The following is a 20,859-nucleotide window of genomic DNA, read 5'->3' as shown; positions in this document are numbered from 1 at the left end:
ATGGATGTATTGCCAAAGTATGAAACAGGAATGATATAACAGGGTTATCCCATCTCTACTTGCAACACTACAAATATAATTATTTTATTGCGCTCTGTGGAATTTTTACTTTGTTTCTTCACAGTAGCTGCTATCAGCAAACATCTTTCTAAGCAACTGGGAAGGTGGTCCACCTGGATACGCCCTTTGATTACCTTGCATGACTGCGCAACACCTGCACAATGGACTTTCCTTCTTTGCTGAAGGTGCCGCCCTCTTATAGGTTGGAGCACACCGCATTCATTTGGCCTCGCTGGAAGACAAATGGATTTATTGTCCAATTGCCACCCTCAGGGCAAAGTTGAAACACGTATCAACGTCTAGCCATTACTAAATCTAATTCCTTAGGAATTATATCAAGGTCGGTCAAACACACAGTCACAATTTGTATTGTTAATTATTGGCTAAATGTCCATACTAGTTTGCTACTCGGTATGCTCAAGCTTAATGGAGTATGAAAAGTTGACATGATAATGTGAGCAGAATCATTTAACTTGGCAATCAATCCAATTTGACTTTATATTGCTGCAGTGCTTTGTATGCTGATTGTGCAGACATCGACTCTACCTTTCAATGCTTATACCTTTCCTGACCTCATTCTCTCTCTCGTCAAATGTTTGGCATGAAAAACAGCGACAGAATTGTCTGCCTGCACATTATTTTTTTTTTTATAAGTTTGAAAGGTTGATTAGCTAGCTATCATGAGCTTCCTAGATCAGCCGGTCACACTACATACAAAGCAAAAGGGTGTGTGCAGCAGGTGCACATAAGGATGAACACCAAATCCCTTAACACTAAATCCCACAGCCTCGCCCTTTGTTTCGTTTGCCTAAACAGTTCCCTTGAGAGGATGCGTGTGCTGGCGTTGCTCAAGCGTCTGCTCTCAGTTGTCTCTCCTGCTCACTCAGTCGCATGCTTCCCCGAGATTAATTAACCTTGATTAATTAATCTAATTAGTTAATGCGTTGCTCAATTGTGAGCGGTAGCTTGCATGCGAGAACCGTTCACTGCTCAATCCGCGGAGCACTTGGTGAAGATGAGAAGGTGAAGACGAGGAGGTGAAGACGAGGAGGTGGTGCGGGCTGGGGGGGTTTGGGGGCAATTTGCAGTAATTGGCTTTGATAATGGCAGGTTTTGAAGGTCACGCATCCCTCTTTTGCATCATAAATGTCAATTAGGACAGGGAATTGCTTTTGGGTGAGGCACTGAAGTTCATGTGAAGTGGAGCCGGGGGAACTCTCGGGTCACAACATGAAGTAGCTGAATTGAAGTGGTGGCCCGCCACATTCCTGTTCAGCTCAAACGCCCGGGCTCAACATGAAAGCCATCCTTCGGCAGAACTGTTATTTTATTCTGAGTCAAAAAATGAGAGGCCAAATGTGCTGTGAAAAGGAAGAACCCTTTTGAACTCAGTGCACCTGGCATTTTACCATAAAACCACAAAAGCAGCCCGCATGGATACAACTGCAAGTGCTTAGGCTGAACAAGTGATTTCCAGCTCTGGGCAAGCATGCCAGAAGCAGCTGATTTGGCAACGGCACGCACCATCAATTTGAAAGATGCAGCCATGACCAATGATTATGGTGTGGTCACACGCCTATGTTTTCTACTGTGACTTCAGGGCTCCTTTCGCCAGCCTGAGGTGTGTCCTGTTGGTTTGTAGGACGAGAGTAAACACACTGCATTGAAACCAGCCGTCAACAGGTTGCAGAACAGGTGCAGCTGTGTGATGTGTTGTAGAAATCTCCATTTCTTCAATTTGTCTCTTCCTCAAAGCAGACTAGAACACCTGTAGCAGCCTCCAGATGTAGAACCGCCTGGCTATCATTACACTAATCTTCCAAAAGTGTGTGTGTGTGTGGGGGGGTTATAAGGTATAACACCAGACCTCCAACTCGGAATAGCTTGTGAACTATAAGAAACAAACTATACCGACCCACGTCTGAGGGTTGAATTGACTGCCAGTAGGGTGATCTGACACAGGTGCTAATGCTAGACACTCTTCCGATAAACCAATATTGATTAGTAAAAGCCTTTGTGCACGAACCGCTGCAGTCCCCTGTTAACATTTCACCCTAGCAGCCACGCTAGAATATTGACATGAAGTTAGCCATGGCAAGGCGTAATGGAACACCTACACACTGCTCCCTATATCACTTCTGCAACTTGATCAACCGTCTTGCGACAGACAGAGACAGGAACTTCAAATGGCTGTGTCAGCAAAGGGAGCCCCAACGTTTCCTGCTGCCCTGGTAATCTGTGTCTAATCAATGACGGTAATCGTGTCATTAATGTCATTGTTGTACAATCAAAGAAAAGTACGTGTTCCCTAGGCTCTAATTCAGAGGTGATGGTAAGTTGACTTCTGACTGTTCCAGTTAGAGAAATATGCATGTTTTCTGTGCTAAAACGAGCTCCCTTGAATCTCCAAATTTTACAGATCATGAAGCTTTCTTTACAGTATTTTATGTTATTAGGAAATTTGTACTAGCTAACATGGACTAGGTTAATTGATACAGGTGTGCCAGTGTAGGGTCAAAGAAAAACATCAACTGCTCCAGGGAGATGGTAGGAACAATCAGTCAAGCGCCGCGAATCCCCGATGAGACGTTGCAATGGGGAGTTAATGTTACTAATTGAGGACATGAGCCTTTCCCTGGTACATTTGTCTTTCAACTGATTTCAAATCACTCGCAATGCACTCAATCACTCACACCCTACTGAGTAACCCCATTTGCCCGTTTTCTCTTCGATTTTGTTTGTTTGCGAGGGCTGTTATTCTGACATTTATTTCCAACTTTAAATGCAGTCCAACCTATAATTTAAACCTCTTAAACCGTTAGATAATTGTTTATCTGTGTCACAGCAATGAATGGCCTTTTCGGGGTTTTGTTGTTTGCTGCATTACTGCATAAGTGGACTTCGCCTTTTCGGGCAACTTGCTCTAAAACTAAATGCCAGGTCGCAATAGTCGACAGAGATGTCCCCACTTTGATCAGACTAAGGCCATTTCAGAGAGCACCATGATGATGTCTTCGTGTTTCTTGGATAAACAAGTTACAGCTTTGACTTGTGCATCAAACAGTCCCCAGCTGTAATAATGCACCAAAGAGAGTAGCACAAAGTAAGCAGCAGGTTTCAAATAAGACTGAAGGGATAGTGATGTGGCTCAATTAAACTACAGTCACATTATATAGAACACCTTGTATACTGCAGCTGAATTTATTGCTAATCTTCAAAAAGGTGCTGTTACAATTACAATATGTAAAAGGTGCAAACAAGTTATTATAACAATAATTTATTACTTTAAAAAAGTTCAAAATGCTCTCTTTTACTGATTCTGAAAGACAAAAGAAACCAGACTATTGGTCACGCAGGTACCCTGTTCGACTGAAAGGTTTCAGAAGATGCAGAACTTCTGGTTGAAAATATATAATTTTCTTATAAATGTGCAGAAAGAGGAAGCATCTGGAGGAGAGCTGTGTGGAGAACCTCAAAAAAATAAACTTAGGGACACGATTTCCCAGGATTGTTATTGAACAGTTATCCACCTGCATTACGCATATAAGATACATGGGTTGTAATCACAATTGTAGAACTTTCACGTGACCGATAGTTCAACCCAAGTCTCCAACCTCTGTGTACAGTCCTTAATTTCACCCTCCTTGGTTGTTAAAAGGTTGTGTTCCCCAGAGGGGGAACAAAATAAATTATAACAAGGTTCATCTTCAGTTTTGCTGAGACATCTGTCCGTGCCAGCTGTGGAAGTACCTGGGGTCACGCTAGTAAGATGGCCCCACAGAATTGGGAGGACCTTTCTCATGGCATGAACCTTAGCCAAAGTTGTCTTACTCTGGGGTGACTTTATAAACAAGCTGATATGCCAGAAGCAATTTGATTTCCATAAACGTAAAACTTGAGAAAGACTTGTTCTGATTTCGATAGACAGTTGATGCCATTGTTGCACCCTTCTACCTGCTTTCAGTCCAGTTTCAGAAGAACATGCAGAGAGAGTGAGGGGAAAAACAGCAAGAGATAAAGAGAAAAACACACAGAGCCTTACAGGAGTAACCTGCAATTATTTTATAGCTCTTAAGATTCCTGAGCTCTTAGTCACTGTTTACCGTCGAAGGGCACGGCGAGGCCGCAAATTAGAACCACTCGCTCTTGCATCAAATGCTCGGCAGTCACGCACAGGCCTGGGATCACTCTCCCAAAGGGTACAGCACTGGGGTGATTAAAAATGGGGGAATACAGACAGTGGGACAAGGCTGGATAAGTAGAGTAAGCAGCACCTTGGTGATTATATTGCACCAGTTCCTACCTACCCCAGTGCCTTCCTGTACAGTTGAAACTAGTCTTCAGAATTCCCCCTTTGGGGGGTAGAAAGGCACAACACACATACACACGGGAAATTGCTTGGGTTTAACCCGAATATCTTCCTGGTATCATTTGTAGCCCTGCACCACCTATCGCTTCGACAGTGGAATCAACAGCTAAACTCATGCAGCCATCACCTCAAACACCATGACAGTCCATCATTCAACACAAAGCATTGATCCTTTAACTGTGACGCAAGAATATGTGATGAAGTCTAGGCCAAAGGCCTTTGAAAAGAACGAAACCACAGGAACCATTACAGTCCATGTGTACAAAGACGTGGGGGGGGGGGGGGTAAAGAGAGGGATAGAAAGAGAGAAAAATTGATAGGGACAAAGAGAGGTCAACAGCAGCAATAATGGCCGGCTGTGGGGGGGTTAGCTAATTATACCCTTAATCGAGCAGTAATGAAGGGTGTTGTCACAGTGGATGATGTCACCGCCAAAATCTGCTTCTCGACACCCTTGTCGGTTCCAGTGGCCCGTGGGGGGAGAGAATGCCTGTGTGTGTACTAGCGACCATTGAAAGTGAACGAATCAAGGTTGTTTTCAAGACGGACCAAGGATTGCTCCATACAGTCGCCCTGTGACTCAGGGATTTGTCCAGCCCACGACTTCTCCAAAAACCCAACTGCTACACCGAGAGAAACGTCAAGGCAACAAACCGCAGCAACAAAGGAAAGGCCAGGATGCGGATGGGGGAAACGAATCAGTGTTGCAACAGGACAAGAAAAAGGTAACTGCGGTAAAGGCCAGTACAGACTCAAAACCATTCACTCTTAATGATGAATGATGGGAGATTCAGAACAATCACCGCCTGCAATCACAGTTTGACACCTTAAAACGTCAGACAGTGCGGTCATGGACAAAATGGCCAAAGACACCTCAACGCTATTCTGTCCCCTCACAACGCTTAACCAGGATGATGATTCATCAGTGTGTGCCACCACATAAATGGCTTTGTGGTGTTCTCCCTCTCTTTTTAATCTGGGCTTTGAGCAAAAAGAGGTGTCGGGGGGTTTTGGGGGTGTCGTCAGGTGCAGATAAGCAAGCACACACTTATACAGGATTTGACGGTTTGGCTTCTACTGTGTTTTATTGTGCAGTGTGAGAGAGGGGGATTTACAGACTTTAACTTTGAGTCCAGGTTTTGGACGATGCCCTGTTTCTTCCCCCATTCCTCCATCCCACACAACTTATTGCTTAGAACATAAAGTAGGCCTCAGCAACTTTCCGATACTGAGAAAGTATACATAGGTTCCTCAAAGACCAGACTATGGGATTGGAAAACCTGCATATTACAAATAGGTTTGCTTCACTATTCACTTCAGGCAGACCTGAGGCACATTCAGTAAGCCTTCAGTTAATGACAGGCATTTTAGTTAGAATTTCAGTTGGATGATTTGAACAAACATTGCAAAATGTTACAATGAAACATAAAACATTTTTGTTCTTTTCCCCGCACCTACAGTGGTGATCTCACAAAATGTCAGTACAGACTTCCCCTCCAAGTTGTAATTGTCTTTGCAATGTGTTTGGGATCATTATTGTGCTGAATGATAGTCAATCCACCATAGATTATAATTTATTGCAAAGTTTGAAATGTATATTATCAGTACCAGGAGTAAAATAGGAGAGGTTCATTTTTCTGTGTTAATGAATTATGTGCTTATTACATCTCTGTGCCTGTGCTCGTTATTCCCTATTTGCCATGATAGGCTATTCAGATTGGGCCATCCAGAGCTCATGATACAGTTGTGCTCATAAATTCATACCCTGGCAGAAATTGTGCGATTGACTTTGAAAATATAACTGAATGTGCAAAAAAAACGTTTTTGTATTTTTGCCATAGGGAGCAGAAAATAACTGTCAAAAGACCTGAGTAATAAGGTAATGGAACTTAATAAAGATGGAAAAGGACATAAAAAGATATCCAAAGCCTTGCAAATGCCAATCATTACTGTTTAATCACTTATTAAGGAGTGGACAATTCAGGGATCTCTTGATACCAAACGTGCGGCTCATGCAAGACGACAAAAGGACTTTGCATGATCTGGAGGCATTTTGCAAAAACGAATGGGCAGATATACCACCCGCAAGAATGTGGGGCCTCATAGACGACTACTACAAAAGACTGCACGCTGTCATTGATGCTCTAAGGGTGCAGAAAGTAGCCTTGCGGCCTTATCAGCAAGATATTAAATAGGTCCACTACTTAAATTAAAACAGAAATTATCAATAGCTTTGTTATTATATTGCCTAAATGTAAAGTGCCAAATCACAAGACATACAGTTGAAACTTGTAGGTGAAAAAAACAGGCCTTTGCTATGTTTGAAAACCAGGATGTGGGGAAAAAGGTTGGTAAACAAATGGCTCAAGCAAAAATGTGTCTTAAGAAGGCCAAACTATCTTAGAGACTTCAAAGGAAAATGGCCAGAACCTTATGCTCATGTGAAGATGTAAGTTCATCGTTTCATATGTTTAAGGCTGTCTCAACTTGTATTAATATGTACCAAGTACAATTACATAAATGAGCATAATTAGCATACTTTCACCCAACTTAGTATCTTTTGGACTAAGTAAATTAGAGAGACCAAACAAACTTTGTTGCTTACTTTTAGTCTATTCCAAATAAAACTGCTTAAATGCTTATCGACAATCACAAAAACAACTTGCATACACTTGCATAATTAGCAAAAACAGACTGTTACTACACCTACTTATGCATTATTTGGACATTACTGTACAGCAGGAAGTTGTATATTGCTATCATGGTGAGAAAAAGGCACTTAACAAAGGAAGACAAACAGACCATTATAATAGAAGTCTAGGTGTTTCCGTTAGAAATTGCAAAGAAAGCCAAGGTGTCAGTGAGTACAGTTTCCGACACCATCAAAAGGCACTTGGAAACTGAAGAACATTTTGACAGGAAGAGGTCTGGCAGACCCAAAGCAACAACAGAATCAGAAGACAAGTTTCTGAGAGTCAACAGTTTGGCTCATAGTTGTAACGGAGTCAACAGGCAGCTCATAGAAGAGCTTCAAGTGCAGCTTAACACTGGTCGATGTAAGCAAGTCTCAGTTTCAACTGTAAAGAGAAGACTTAGAGCTGCAGGTTTGATAGGTCAATTGGCAGTAAGAAAGCCATTGCAAAGATGGGAAAATAAGGAAAAGGGGCTTGCCTGGGCCATGAAGTACCGCTAGTGGACTACTGAAGACTGGAAGGTCCTATGAACCAAAACGGTTACCACAGCATTTTGCAGCGCCATGCAATACCCTCTGTTGACGCCTAATTGGTCAGGGAATGCATTCTAATGCGAGATAATGATCCAAAACATACCTCCAGGCTATTTCAGAACAACCTTGTAAAAAAAGAACAAGACGGTAGGCATCAAATCATGGAATGGTCTGCATAGTCTCCAGACCTAAACCCCAATGAGCTGGTTTGAGGATGAACTGGGCCAAAGGGTAAAATCTAAGCAAACTACAAGTGGAAAACATTAAGTTAAGTTCTTCAACAGGGTTAGGAAGAACACTCCGAACAATACTTGATTTCCATTGCAGAAAGAATGTCATGAGTATATATCTGCAAAAGGAGGCTACTTCATCGAGTAAGTTTAGATAAACAATAAACAAGTCCATGATTTCTGTTTAATTGTTTATTTCAGAGTACAGAAAGACTTTAAACAGTGTGAAAACTGGAAAAATAAAGGTGTATTGATGGGTACTGTAAGTATTCAGACCCTTAGCCATGACATTCCCAATTAGACTCAGATGCATCCTTGAGAAACTTTTCAGGATTGAGGCAAAAATGAATTTCCAATCTGAAAGAATTTGAGAGAATCTGCAAGTACAATTTGGGTGAAACAGCCCGAATCCAGTGGTGTAGCCTGGAAAGCTTGTGATCGCTGACAAAGGAGCTCCTATAAAGTACTTTCATTATGGGGGAAATTGATGACAAAAAAATACATTATCAATAATAAATCAAGCCTATAACACAACATAATCCGGAGAGATTGAAAGTATTCTTAATACTATCCAAAAGCAGTGTAACAATATCATTCTTTGATAGGCTTCTTTGCTCATCTTTCCCAAGTTGTCAATAATTATTGAGTGCTATATTAGAGTACAAGCGAACATACTCAGTTTGAACAAACACAAAATATACTGACATAATATATGTACCTATGCTAAGTATTAATGAATCAGTATATTTTGTGTTTGTAAGTAAATGTGTAATATATATAAATACAATGCTCAAAAAGATTAAGGGAACACGTAATCATTCCAGTATAACACCAAATCAATTAAACTTCAGGGACATCAATCTGTCCAGTTAGGAAGCATAAGCGATTGTGAATCAATGTCACCTGTTTTGGTGCAAATGAAAGTGACAACAGATGCACTGGAGAGGCAACAGCAAGACAACCCCCAAAAAGGGAATGGTTTTGCAGGGGGTGGCCACAGACAATTGCTCTCTCCTTATCCTTCCGGACTGATTCTTCACTAGTTTTGCATTTTGCTAGTTTTCTTGTCACTACTGGTAGTATGAGGCGGTTCCTGCAGCCCATTCAGGTTGCACAGGTAGTCCAGGATGGCACATCCATATGTGCTGTTGCAGGAAGGTTTGCTGTGTCTCCTAGTACAGCCTCAAGAGCATGGAGGAGATACCAGGAGATGGGCCGTTACACAAGGAGAGCTGGACAGGGCTGTAGAAGGGCATCAACCCAGCAGCAGGACCTGTGTCTGCTCCTTTGTGTAAGGATGAACAGGAGCACTGCCAGAGCCCTACACAATGACCTCCAGTGAGCTATTGGTGTGCATGTTTCTGACCAAACTGTCAGAAACAGACTCCATGAAGGTGGCATAAGGGCCCGACGCCCTGTAGTGCGACCTGTGCTCACAGCCCAGCAACATGCAGCTCGACTGGCATTTGCCAGAGAAACCCAGAATTGGCAGGTCTGCCATTGGCATCCGATTCTCTATACAGATGAGAGCAGGTTCACATTGAGCACATGTGACAGACTTAAAAGAGTCTGCAGACGCCGTGGTGCATGTTATTCTGCCTGCAAATCCATCCAGTATGACGGGTTTGGAGGTGGGTCAGGGATGGTCTAGGGAGGCATTCCCTTGGAGGATCACGCAGACCTCCACTTGCTAGTCAACAGTACCCCGTTAGGAACCGGGATCAAATTCTCAGACCCATCATAGGCCCTGGGTTCCTCCTGGTGCAGGACAATGCCTGGCCTCACGTGGCCAGAGTGTGTAGGCAGTTCCTGGATGACGAAAGCATTGATGCTATTGACTGGCCCTCAAGTTCCCCAGACCTGAATCCAATTGAGAACCTCTAGGGTGTTATGTATCAGTGCATCTGACACCACCAAGTAGTGCCACAGACCGTCCAGGAGCACACTGATGCCTTGACCCAGGTCCGGGAGGAGATCCCCCAGGACACCATCCGCCGTCTCATCAAGCCCTCCTCAATCGGTTGGTGAATTAGGTTTCCATTAACCGTTGTTACATCATTTTGTTCTCAACGATTTACACAATGTACAGTAAAGATTATGATCTTTCATATACACTCACCTAAAGGATTATTAGGAACACCATACTTAGACTGTGTTTGACCCCCTTTCGCCTTCAGAACTGCCTTAATTCTACATGGCATTGATTCAACAAGGTGCTGAAAGCATTCTTTAGAAATGTTGGCCCATATTGATAGGATAGCATCTTGCAGTTGATCGCGATTTGTGGGATGCACATCCAGGGCATGAAGCTCCCGTTCCACCACATCCCAAAGATGCTCTATTGGGTTGAGATCTGGTGACTGTGGGGGCCATTTCGGTACAGTGAATTCATTGTCATGTTCAAGAAACCAATTTGAAAGGATTCGAGCTTTGTGACATGGTGCATTATCCTGCTGGAAGTAGCCATCAGAGGATGGACATGGTCAGAAACAATGCTCAGGTAGGCCGTGGCATTTAAACGATGCCAAATTGGCACTAAGGGGCCTAAAGTGTGCCAAGAAAACATCCCCCACACCATTACACCACCACCACCAGCCTGCACAGTGGTAACAAGGCATGATGGATCCATGTTCTCATTCTGTTTACGCCAAATTCTGACTCTACCATCTGAATGTCTCAACAGAAATCGAGACTCATCAGAGCAGGCAACATTCTTCCAGTCTTCAACTGTCCAATTTTGGTGAGCTCGTGCAAATTGTAGCCTCTTTTTCCTATTTGCAGTGGAGATGAGTGGTACCCGGTGGGGTCTTCTGCTGTTGTAGCCCATCCGCCTCAAGGTTGTGCGTGTTGTGGCTTCACAAATGCTTTGCTGCATACCTCGGTTGTAACGAGTGGTTATTTCAGTCAAAGTTGCTCTTCTATCAGCTTGAATCAGTCGGCCCATTCTCCTCTGACCTCTAGCATCAACAAGGCATTTCCGCCCACAGGACTGCCGCATACTGGATGTTTTTCCCTTTTCACACCATTCTTTGTAAACCCTATAAATGGTTGTGCGTGAAAATCCCAGTAACTGAGCAGATTGTGAAATACTCAGACCCTTCTGGCACCAACAACCATGCCACGCTCAAAATTGCTTAAATCACCTTTCTTTCCCATTCTGACATTCAGTTTGGAGTTCAGGAGATTGTCTTGACCAGGACCACACCCATAAATGCATTGAAGCAACTGCCATGTGATTGGTTGATTAGATAATTGCATTAATGAGAAATTGAACAGGTGTTCCTAATAATCCTTTAGGTGAGTGTATTTCCTTCATTGTGCCCCGATGTGTGATTTAAATGTTCCCTTAGTTTTTTTGAGCAGTGCATATATACGCCACATTTACTCAAAAATAAGTAATTACTAGGGAGGTTTCAGTTCAATTTAGAGTGTGTCTGGCTGTGAAACATACTGTATGTCAACCAAGCAGATGAGGAGGTTATACATATTGGAGGTTGATAATATTTCAGTAAAGAACACCCACAGGAATAAATCAAAGAATAAATAATGAATTACAGTGTCCGACGCTTCTGCCTTTTCCTAATGATTGAGGAAGGCTGGTTTTAAAGGAAAAAGATTAATGTTTGACAAAAGGGTGAATGTTCCAGTGACATTTACTGCGGTGTTGCTGTATGCCCTTGAACAATAGCCAGATGCAAATACACAGATGGGTTAAGTACAACATTTTGTTAGGCTGTGGTTGTAAGGCATTTGGAATGTTTTGAGCACTTTCAAAATATAATTATGAATACAAATTGTACATATTATTCTGAAAAGGAAACTCAAACCTAATTCTCTTTTTTTGACTACAGTTAATAAAGGAGCTCACTGAGAAACAACTTGTCTGAGCAGCAGTTAAACACAGACTGGGAAAAATTTATTTATGTATTTATTTAAAACATATGTATTGGCACATTTAATAAAGATCAGCAAATACAAGTGGATTAAATAATGGAAATTAAAGTATTTTATGAATGGAAATACAGATTTTTCCTACAACTTCTTAGTAAAGCCCTAGTTAGATGGTGCCGCATTGAAACTGTGGACAGCCGGTTCCATTTAATTCCAAAGATGCTCTATTGAACTGAGGGATTGTGCAGTCAACTCAACTCAACAGAACCAAGATCTGATGGATCAGGCAATGTTTTTACACTCCTCAATTGTTCAATTTCGGAAATCACAAGCTCACTGTTTTTAGTTAATAGAACTGGCACCTGTTGATGTTGTCGATGTTGAAATATAATTACACTGACAGATTGTAATAGTTTTTAACTAGCAAGTATGAACAGGTAAAAAAAAAAAATGCTTTTAAGTGAGCCTGTTCACCGGCCTACAACCACAATTGAGCTTGCAGATGCAGACGTCCCACAAGGAGTCCGAAGAGCATGTCAACACCAGGCAAACCTGTCATCCCATCTACAACAGTGACACACACCTTGGTTTTGAACTTGGGCTGTAAGTTTGAGGGGGGGGGGGGGGGACCCAGCCGGTCGAACTTAACAAAATCAACTCTGTTACCTACAGACCGGTTAGATATGATTTAACAATTACAAAAATACATATAGATATTTGTCTAGCTAGTATGCTTTATGTGGCTTTGAACAAGGCTTTGTGCCATTAATCAACAATTTCACATTATATCAATGTTACTTAATTTGGTAATTAATAGGCACTCACCATAATCATCTTTGCATCTAACCTCAAGTTGTGAAAACATGATTATGATAGTGAACATGAGGTTTTTATGTTAAAATTAGGTGCAATCTACCTTGGGAGAAAAAAGTAACACTTCTCCAATTATACACAGCCCGACTCAATGTTTGTAAAAATGTTGCCAGCTCAGATGTCAAAGGATTGTTATGCAGCTTATCAAATGAGGTTACAGGAGGGTACTTAGGGTGGTTTCTTGAGTCCCTACATAGAAGTTCAAATGCTTGCCTTGAGCCCCCCAGCCCCCTTTCAGCCTACCCTGCTCACTGGCCTTGTCCTACATCAGTCTCTGGGCAGAGCAATGGCCCTTGGGTTGGAAAGTAAATCCTTTGCTCACACTGTCCTCTTCCTTCTACTAAAGTGGAAGCCGGAGAGCCATTGTTAAACACTGCCTTAAGGTTCTGAAGAAAAATACCGGACTTTCTCTCCAGTCAATTTTATTCCTCTAGCCAATTTGCAGCGATTTTCATGTCATTAAAATTTTTTTTTTTAAACAAAAGTCAGTAAGTGGGCCGCTTGCCCCCACTTCCCGCTTTGATTTAATTCAACATGTAATCAAGATTTAAATTTGCATGGACAGCCCAAAAATGCATTGCTGGGTATGAGATGTTCTTTTGTTGATAAGTTCACAGAGGCATTGTTTGTCCTCCCCACCATTCGGTTTGTAAAGGCTTTTGGGTCAGTTACCAACAGCTTTTTTGGTGGATATTTTAAGACAATAAAATGCACGTCTAAATGCAAGAAAGAGAGAGAAAAGACAGCAAAATAAACAAGAACAAACATTAATAACTGAGTTAGTGAATGAGCTGAATAAATGAAGCTGGAGAATAAAAAGCTGAAGCCTGAGGCTCTGCTTCACCCTGCTCCTACTGTGTCGAGTTGATGCCTGTGGAAGTTCAGTGGTTCTAAAAAAGAAAAAAGATTTGAAGAAAATAATTGGAGTAAAAATAATTAGACTTAAGTGTTCTTGCTGAGACATTCTGGTTTGTCTTTAGACATAATGGGTGGAAGAGGGTAGTCCGTGGGCTGACCAAGGCCTCAGTGAGGCTCAGGAGTGGGGTGCCCTGGGGAAAGCAAGTTCATTTCTGCTCAAGAAAGTCGTGAGATCCAAACATATATAGGGAGAAATTCAGGATGCAATTTACGGCAAGCAATGTCCCTCCTGAGAAATGCAAGGTGTTGGTCCAGACAAAAAAAATTATGAACAACAGCAAACACAAGAACTTGCTGGACTTTAACTTACTGTACCTGTTCACCCAAAACAAATGGTAAGTTTTGAGGCATTCCCATGAGGATGGGTACAAACCAGTGTCCTTTCCCCCATAGCCCGTTAGTTGCAAAACAAGGGTCAGTGCCTGCGGGGAGAACAAGGCTCAAGCCAAGCGAGAGGAAAGGGCTCGGTCACGAATGCACCGTCTCTCCACACTGATGGCTGGAGAGGCTGGCTGATGTGACATTTGGAGGCCCTGTGTGCGTTGCCAGAGTGTTAAAGACAGATGGACAGTCTGGGGGAAGGCAGCACAACCTGGCGTTATCCGTAACAAACCTACATGGCACCGTAAAACTAAAAGGTCACAGCACTAACTGTCGGGAAACCCTGTGTGCATGGTATTCATTAAAACACAATTACAATGTATGCGGACAATCATTTGCAATACTATTGTCTTGTTGTTGTATTGTCTCCTAATGCATATGTCAAACCCCAATGATACATAGCAGTCGAACCTGTGGGACAGGACAGAGGTTATGGTGGAACTACCCAGTCAAATCATAAAACAAAAAAAAAGTGAATGGCTTTTCTTGTTGGAGTTTGAATGGTCATTCATGAGCGAGTAAAATATCATGGCTTGAATTTGTGAATAAAACAAACAATTAATATACGCCAACTGTTTGTTGCGTGTCAAAATCTTGCAAAGTACGTGTTTTCTGCAGCATGTAGAAAAATATACAGGTGCTGTTCATAAAATTAGAATATCATCAAAAAGTTGATTTATTTCAGAAATTCCATTCAAAAAGTGAATGTATACATTCATTCCACACAGACTGATATACACTCAAGGATAATTAGGAACACCATACTAATACTGTGTTCGACCCCCTTACGCCTTCAGAACTGCCTTAATTCTACGTGGCATTGATTCAACAAGGTGCTGAAAGCATTCTTTAGAAATGTTGGCCCATATTGATAGGATAGCATCTTGCAGTTGATGGAGATTTGTGGGATGCACATCCAGGGCACGAAGCTCCCGTTCCACCACATCCCAAAGATGCTCTATTGGGTTGAGATCTGGTGACTGTGGAGGCCATTTCAGTACAGTGAACTCATTGTCATGTTCAAGAAACCAATTTGAAATGATTCAAGCTTTGTGACATGGTGCATTATCCTGCTGGAAGTAGCCATCAGAGGATGGGTACATGGTGGTCATAAAGGGATGGACATGGTCAGAAACAATGCTCAGGTAGGCCGTGGCATTTAAACGATGCCAAATTGGCACTAAGGGGCCTAAAGTGTGCCAAGAAAACATCCCCCACACCATTACACCACCACCACCAGCCTGCACAGTGGTAACAAGGCATGATGGATCCATGTTCTCATTCTGTTTACGCCAAATTCTGACTCTACCATCTGAATGTCTCAACAGAAATCAAGACTCATCAGACCAGGCAACATTCTTCCAGTCTTCAACTGTCCAATTTTGGTGAGCTCGTGCAAATTGTAGCCTCTTTTTCCTATTTGTAGTGGAGATGAGTGGTACCCGGTGGGGTCTTCTGCTGTTGTAGCCCATCCGCCTCAAGGTTGTGCGTGTTGTGGCTTCACAAATGCTTTGCTGCATACCTCGGTTGTAACGAGTGGTTATTTCAGTCAAAGTTGCTCTTCTACCAGCTTGAATCAGTCGGCCCATTCTCCTCTGACCTCTAGCATCAACAAGGCATTTTTGCCCAAAGGACTGCCGCATACTGGATGTTTTTCCCTTTTCACACCATTTTTTGTAAACCTTATAAATGGTTGTGTGTGAAAATCCCAGTAACTGAGCAGATTGTGAAATACTCCGACCGGCCCGTCTGGCACCAACAACCATGCCACGCTCAAAATTGCTTAAATCACCTTTCTTTCCCATTCTGACATTCAGTTTGGTGTTCAGGAGATTGTCTTGACCAGGACCACACCCCTAAATGCATTGAAGCAACTGCCATGTGATTGGTTTATTAGATAATTGCATTCATGCGAAATTGAACAGGTGTTCCTAATAATCCTTTAGGTGAGTGTATTTCAAGTGTTTATTTCTTTTCATTTTGATGATAACTGACAACTAATGAAAACCCCAAATTCAGTATCTCAGAAAATGTGAATATTGTGAAAAGGTCCAATATTGAAGACACTTGGTGCCACACTCTAATCAGCTAATTAACCCAAAACACCTGCAAAGGCCTTTAAATGGTCTCTCAGTCTAGTTCTGTAGGCAACACAATCATGGGGAAGACAGCTGACTTGACAGCTGTCCAATAGACGACCATTGACACCTTGCACAAGGAGGGCAAGACACAAAAGGTAATTGCTAAAGAGGCTGGCTGTTCACAGAGCTCTGTGTCCAAGCACATTAATAGAGAGGCGAAGGGAAGGAAAAGATGTGGTAGAAAAAAAGTGTACAAGCAATAGGGATAACCGCACCCTGGAGAGGATTGTGAAACAAAACCCATTCAAAAATGTGGGGGAGATTCACAAAGAGTGGACTGCAGCTGGAGTCAGTGCTTCAAGAACCACCACGCACAGACGTATGCAAGACATGGGTTTCAGCTGTCGCATTCCTTGTGTCAAGCCACTCTTGAACAAGACACAGCATCAGAAGCGTCTCGCCTGGCCTAAAGACAAAAAGGACTGGACTGCTGCTGAGTTATGTTCCCTGATGAAAGTACATTTTGCATTTCCTTTGGAAATCAAGGTCCCAGAGTCTGGAGGAAGAGAGGCACAGAATCCATGTTGCTTGAAGTCCAGTGTAAAGTTTCCACAGTCAGTGATGGTTTGGGGTGCCACGTCATCTGCTGGTGTTGGTCCACTGTGTTTTCTGAGGTCCAAGGTCAATGCAGCCGTCTACCAGGATGTTTTAGAGCACTTCATGCTTCCTGCTGCTGACCAAATTCATGGAGATGCAGATTTCATTTTCCAACAGGACTTGGCACCTGCACACAGTGCCAAAGCTACCAGTACCTGGTTAAAGGATCACGGTATCCCTGTTCTTAATTGGCTAGCAAACTCGCCTGACATTAACCCTATAGAAAAACTGTGGGGCATTGTTAAGATGAAGATGCGATACGCCAGACCCAACAATGCAGAAGAGCTGAAGGCTACTATCAGAGAAACCTGGGCAGTGCCACAGACTGATCGACTCCATGCCACGCCACATTGCTGCAGTAATTCAGACAAAAGGAGCCCCAACTAAGTATTGAGTGCTGTAGATCATAGTTTTCATGTTCATACTTTTCAGTTGGCCAACATTTCTAAAAATCCTTTTTTTGTATTGGTCTTAAGTAATATTCAAATTTTCTGAGATACTGAATTTGGGATTTTCATTAGTTGTCAGTTATAATCATCACAATTAAAATAAATAAACATTTGAAATATATCAGTCTGTGTGTAATGAATGAATATAATATACAAGTTTCACTTTTTGAATGGAATTACTGAAATAAATCAACTTTTTGATGATATTCTAATTTTATGACCAGCACCTGTATGTACGGTTAATAAATAATGCCGCCGACTCCTTTTGATTAAAATTGGTGTCCAAACACCGGAAGGAGACCACCAAAAATATGTCCTTGTACGACCCTGGCGCTTGCGCTCGTCATTCTTCTTCCTCTTTATCTTTTGGACTATGCCAGACTACTCCTGCAAGAATAACACAGTGCCCGCCATTCCCCGAGGCAGGGCAGCCAAAGCAGTAAGGTAAACATGTCCACTGTAGTGGAGCTCAGAGCATACAGACGGTTAGCTCCGGGTTACGGTTGTCCTACACCACTCTGTCCCCCACCGGCAACAAGCCGGTACAAAGTAGGGCCGACCTAAACACTGCCAATGTTTACTCCCTAACAAGTCCCTCGTGTACGGAGAGGGTTTTGAGGACGGGGGTTGAAAGAGTCACCCACAAACCCGGTCAATGGTGTACCTAGCCCCACCTGCCTGAGTGATTCATTCTCTCTTGTCCGGGTATCCTCGATTGGAGACACTTGACCTTTTGGCACACGATTTCTCTTGTCTTGACGTGATCTGGGGAAACCCAGCTATCCGTGGCGTACTGCAGTGAACGTGATTCATTTCACGGAGGAGTCGAGGGAGGCTGCCTGTGTTTTGAGTCTTACAGTAGCGAGGAAGAACTAAATGATAACCAAGGACTAAGCATCAGCAGTTCCATGTATCCTTGTTAAGCTGCATTTCTTTTTTTTTATGTCAGGCCAGTAGGAAGGAGAGGTTAAGGCACAGACAGCTGGATGTGCCGGGCTCCAACCCCATCTCTAGAGGGCTTTTATCAGACTGTTAATAGATGCTTCAAGGATGAAGCATTGGCCAGGACTGGTATGCCTCTAGGATAATGCATTAAATACATCCAAGAAAACAAGAAAAAAATGAAACACCTTGTCCACAATGTATTAAATGATCTACTAGTAAAAAGACTTTTCAAATAATATTTCCGTCAATTATAATGATTCATTCCATTCCATTATGCAACTATGGATACCCATTTCATTTTTCTATACACACATAAAAATTGTCTACAAGTGCATTATCAGTAAATCAAGCTGCCCTGTTTAACTTGAACTGTACAACGCTGCTGTAGTATGCTTGGGAAACCAACATGTTGTTATAAAATGGAAAAGCACATCTAAGACAATTGCAATACATCTGTCGCCTTAGAAATGAGGTTGTTCGTCGGTGGTACATTTCCGCTCCAAGCCGCTTCTGTGTTTGCGAGGCGAAACTCACAAAGCCCTGTTCCCTCGGGATGTGTGGGCGGACGAGGTGTATTTTCAACACTTCCCGTTTTCTATGTGGATGCTCTTCCTGATTCTTCCAGATGCCCCTTGATAATGCTACATAACCTTCTTGAAAATGACATGGTTCGAAGGGCTTTGGCGGACAGACTGGTAACAACTGAATGTGTGTGTGTATGTAAATGAATGTGGGTCTATCGAAGTATGCGTGACCATGAACATTATAGAATTAAGGCAGCAGAGACGGGAGTCAACCCCGACCCTGGCACTGTAACAGCAGCTTTGTTTGAAAACTGACTTGCTTTCAACAAAGTCACCATAGAACACAAACGCTGATAAAAACAAGTCTGAAGGACTTTCACAGACGGACAACACGATCAGACACTTTCAAACCTGAGCTTATATTAATACTAATAATGAAAAGTTGTTGAAAAGTGTAGGCTTTTTAGCATGCACTTTCATCCAAAGCAATTAAATGCATGTATATCTGCCAGTTTGGTCAGCCACAGGGAGAATGGAACCCCCTGACCCCTGACCTGCCAGTATGTCCGCGTTGGCTAAAGCTGCATCCGTAGACAGACACGGGCTGAGTCGGCTAAATCTGTCCGAAGAGACTGGCGCTTTTCAGCACTGAGCGATGCGAGGGACGGCCAGTGACACTGACGATGGCTGCTGTATTCCCTATGTTTTCTGTCGTTTCCCCTCACAAACACCGTGCGGGGCTGGAAAAGGCCAGTGAGCCGGGCCCTCCTGGGGCCTGGCAACACAACCACATGCAGCGAAAAGATGGAGAGAGAGGGACGGAGGGAGAGAGAGCTTGGTATGCACAGCCCCAAGACACTGCGCAGCTCTAGACTTGATAGGGAGTGACAGGCTGCTGATTAGTCAACTCACAGCCCCTGCGACCAGTGGCTGTATTAATACACACAACACAAACTCACATTCTACATCTGGCGCACACACAGAATTAAGCCCTGTGTATGCTGTTCTGCAAACTTAAGGTTTTGCCTTGGCACGCACAGATATTCATAAGCATGCATAAAAAGCACATGCAGGAGGATGTTGTCTGGTTACCTTGAGGAGATAGACCGGGATGTTGCTGAAGTCCACGGGCAGCTTAAGCAGAAAGCGAGCAGAGAACTCCCCCGTCTGGAACATGAGAAACAGGGTTAAGAACACAGATGGAAAATACAAACGCAAGATAATACAGACAGGACTGAAATGACACCGGAGCATTGCCTGGGCATCATTAAAGGGATAAGGATGAGGGTATTGCAAATTAGCATAAAGTTCAGCATCTATTTGAATTCATTTAATTTGGATGTCTTAATAGGTGTAGTTTATAGCAATCGAGGGACATTATTCACAGCATTCACTGATGTTAGGGAAGTCTTTGTTCTATGTATTATTCAATAAGGTTAATTTGACGATTAGCTAAGGCTGGAGGCTCATTGGATTAGCTGTCATATAAAGGGACTCAACAGTCAAATGATCAACCTATTCAAATGGCCAAGGCTCCTTCAAAAAACACACTGTTCTTAAAAAGTGATCACCCCTTATATAAAAGTGACCTCCCCCTGTCTCAGACATATTGGCATCAATCTCATACAAAATTAGGTTCAGGTGTGCAGAGGTTCAGGTCACCAACAATAAGTGCAGAGTCAGTTGATGTACACCTCCATTATTTTAATGCCAACATTTTGAATGTCATGGATCGTGTTGCACCGGTAGAGGTAAAGAACTCTGAGCAAACAGAAAGCACTGTGGAGGACCACCATGATGGTAAATGCCCTGAAAGGACAATGTAGGAAAGCATAACTTAAGTGGAAAAGGACAATGTAGGAAAGCATAACTTATGAGTTATACAGGGCTAGACAGCAACATTTATATGGAATGATCAACAGGAATATCAACAATACCCGCACTCTATTTGTCATGGTCAACAAGCTTACATACCCAATAAAGCAGATAGCATCAGAACTCATGTCCACTGCGAAATGTCATGAATTTGCTTGTTTCTTTAGTGAAAAAAACTAAAGCATTAGACAGACCATCAGAACTACACAGTAAAACAATGACACCGTTCCATCACAGTGACCACCAAGAAATAACTTGGTTATTATGGGCAAATTTAAAACAACTGATCAAAATCCCTAGAAGAAAATCTTAAAGCTTCCACATGTTGTCTCGACACATTGCCATCTGACTTTTTTAAAACTATTTTTAACTCAATAACA

The 20,859-nt window shown here is 42.6% G+C and overlaps 1 protein-coding gene across 2 annotated transcripts in view; it reads right to left on the bottom strand.

Moving 5' to 3' along the window:
• Window positions 1-20,859, bottom strand: part of babam2 (BRISC and BRCA1 A complex member 2) — a 124,341-nt gene that overhangs the window by 63,217 nt on the left and 40,265 nt on the right. For both annotated transcript variants that reach the window (XM_020054091.2, XM_010892361.4), the window contains exon 6: window positions 19,697-19,771. In XM_020054091.2, coding sequence (XP_019909650.1) covers window positions 19,697-19,771 — 75 coding nt within the window. The remainder of the gene's footprint in view (window positions 1-19,696; window positions 19,772-20,859) is intronic.

The sequence above is a fragment of the Esox lucius genome, chromosome 15 (assembly GCF_011004845.1).
Source record: "Esox lucius isolate fEsoLuc1 chromosome 15, fEsoLuc1.pri, whole genome shotgun sequence".
Taxonomy (NCBI): Eukaryota; Metazoa; Chordata; class Actinopteri; order Esociformes; family Esocidae; genus Esox; species Esox lucius.
This window is presented reverse-complemented; position numbering and strand designations above follow the sequence as displayed.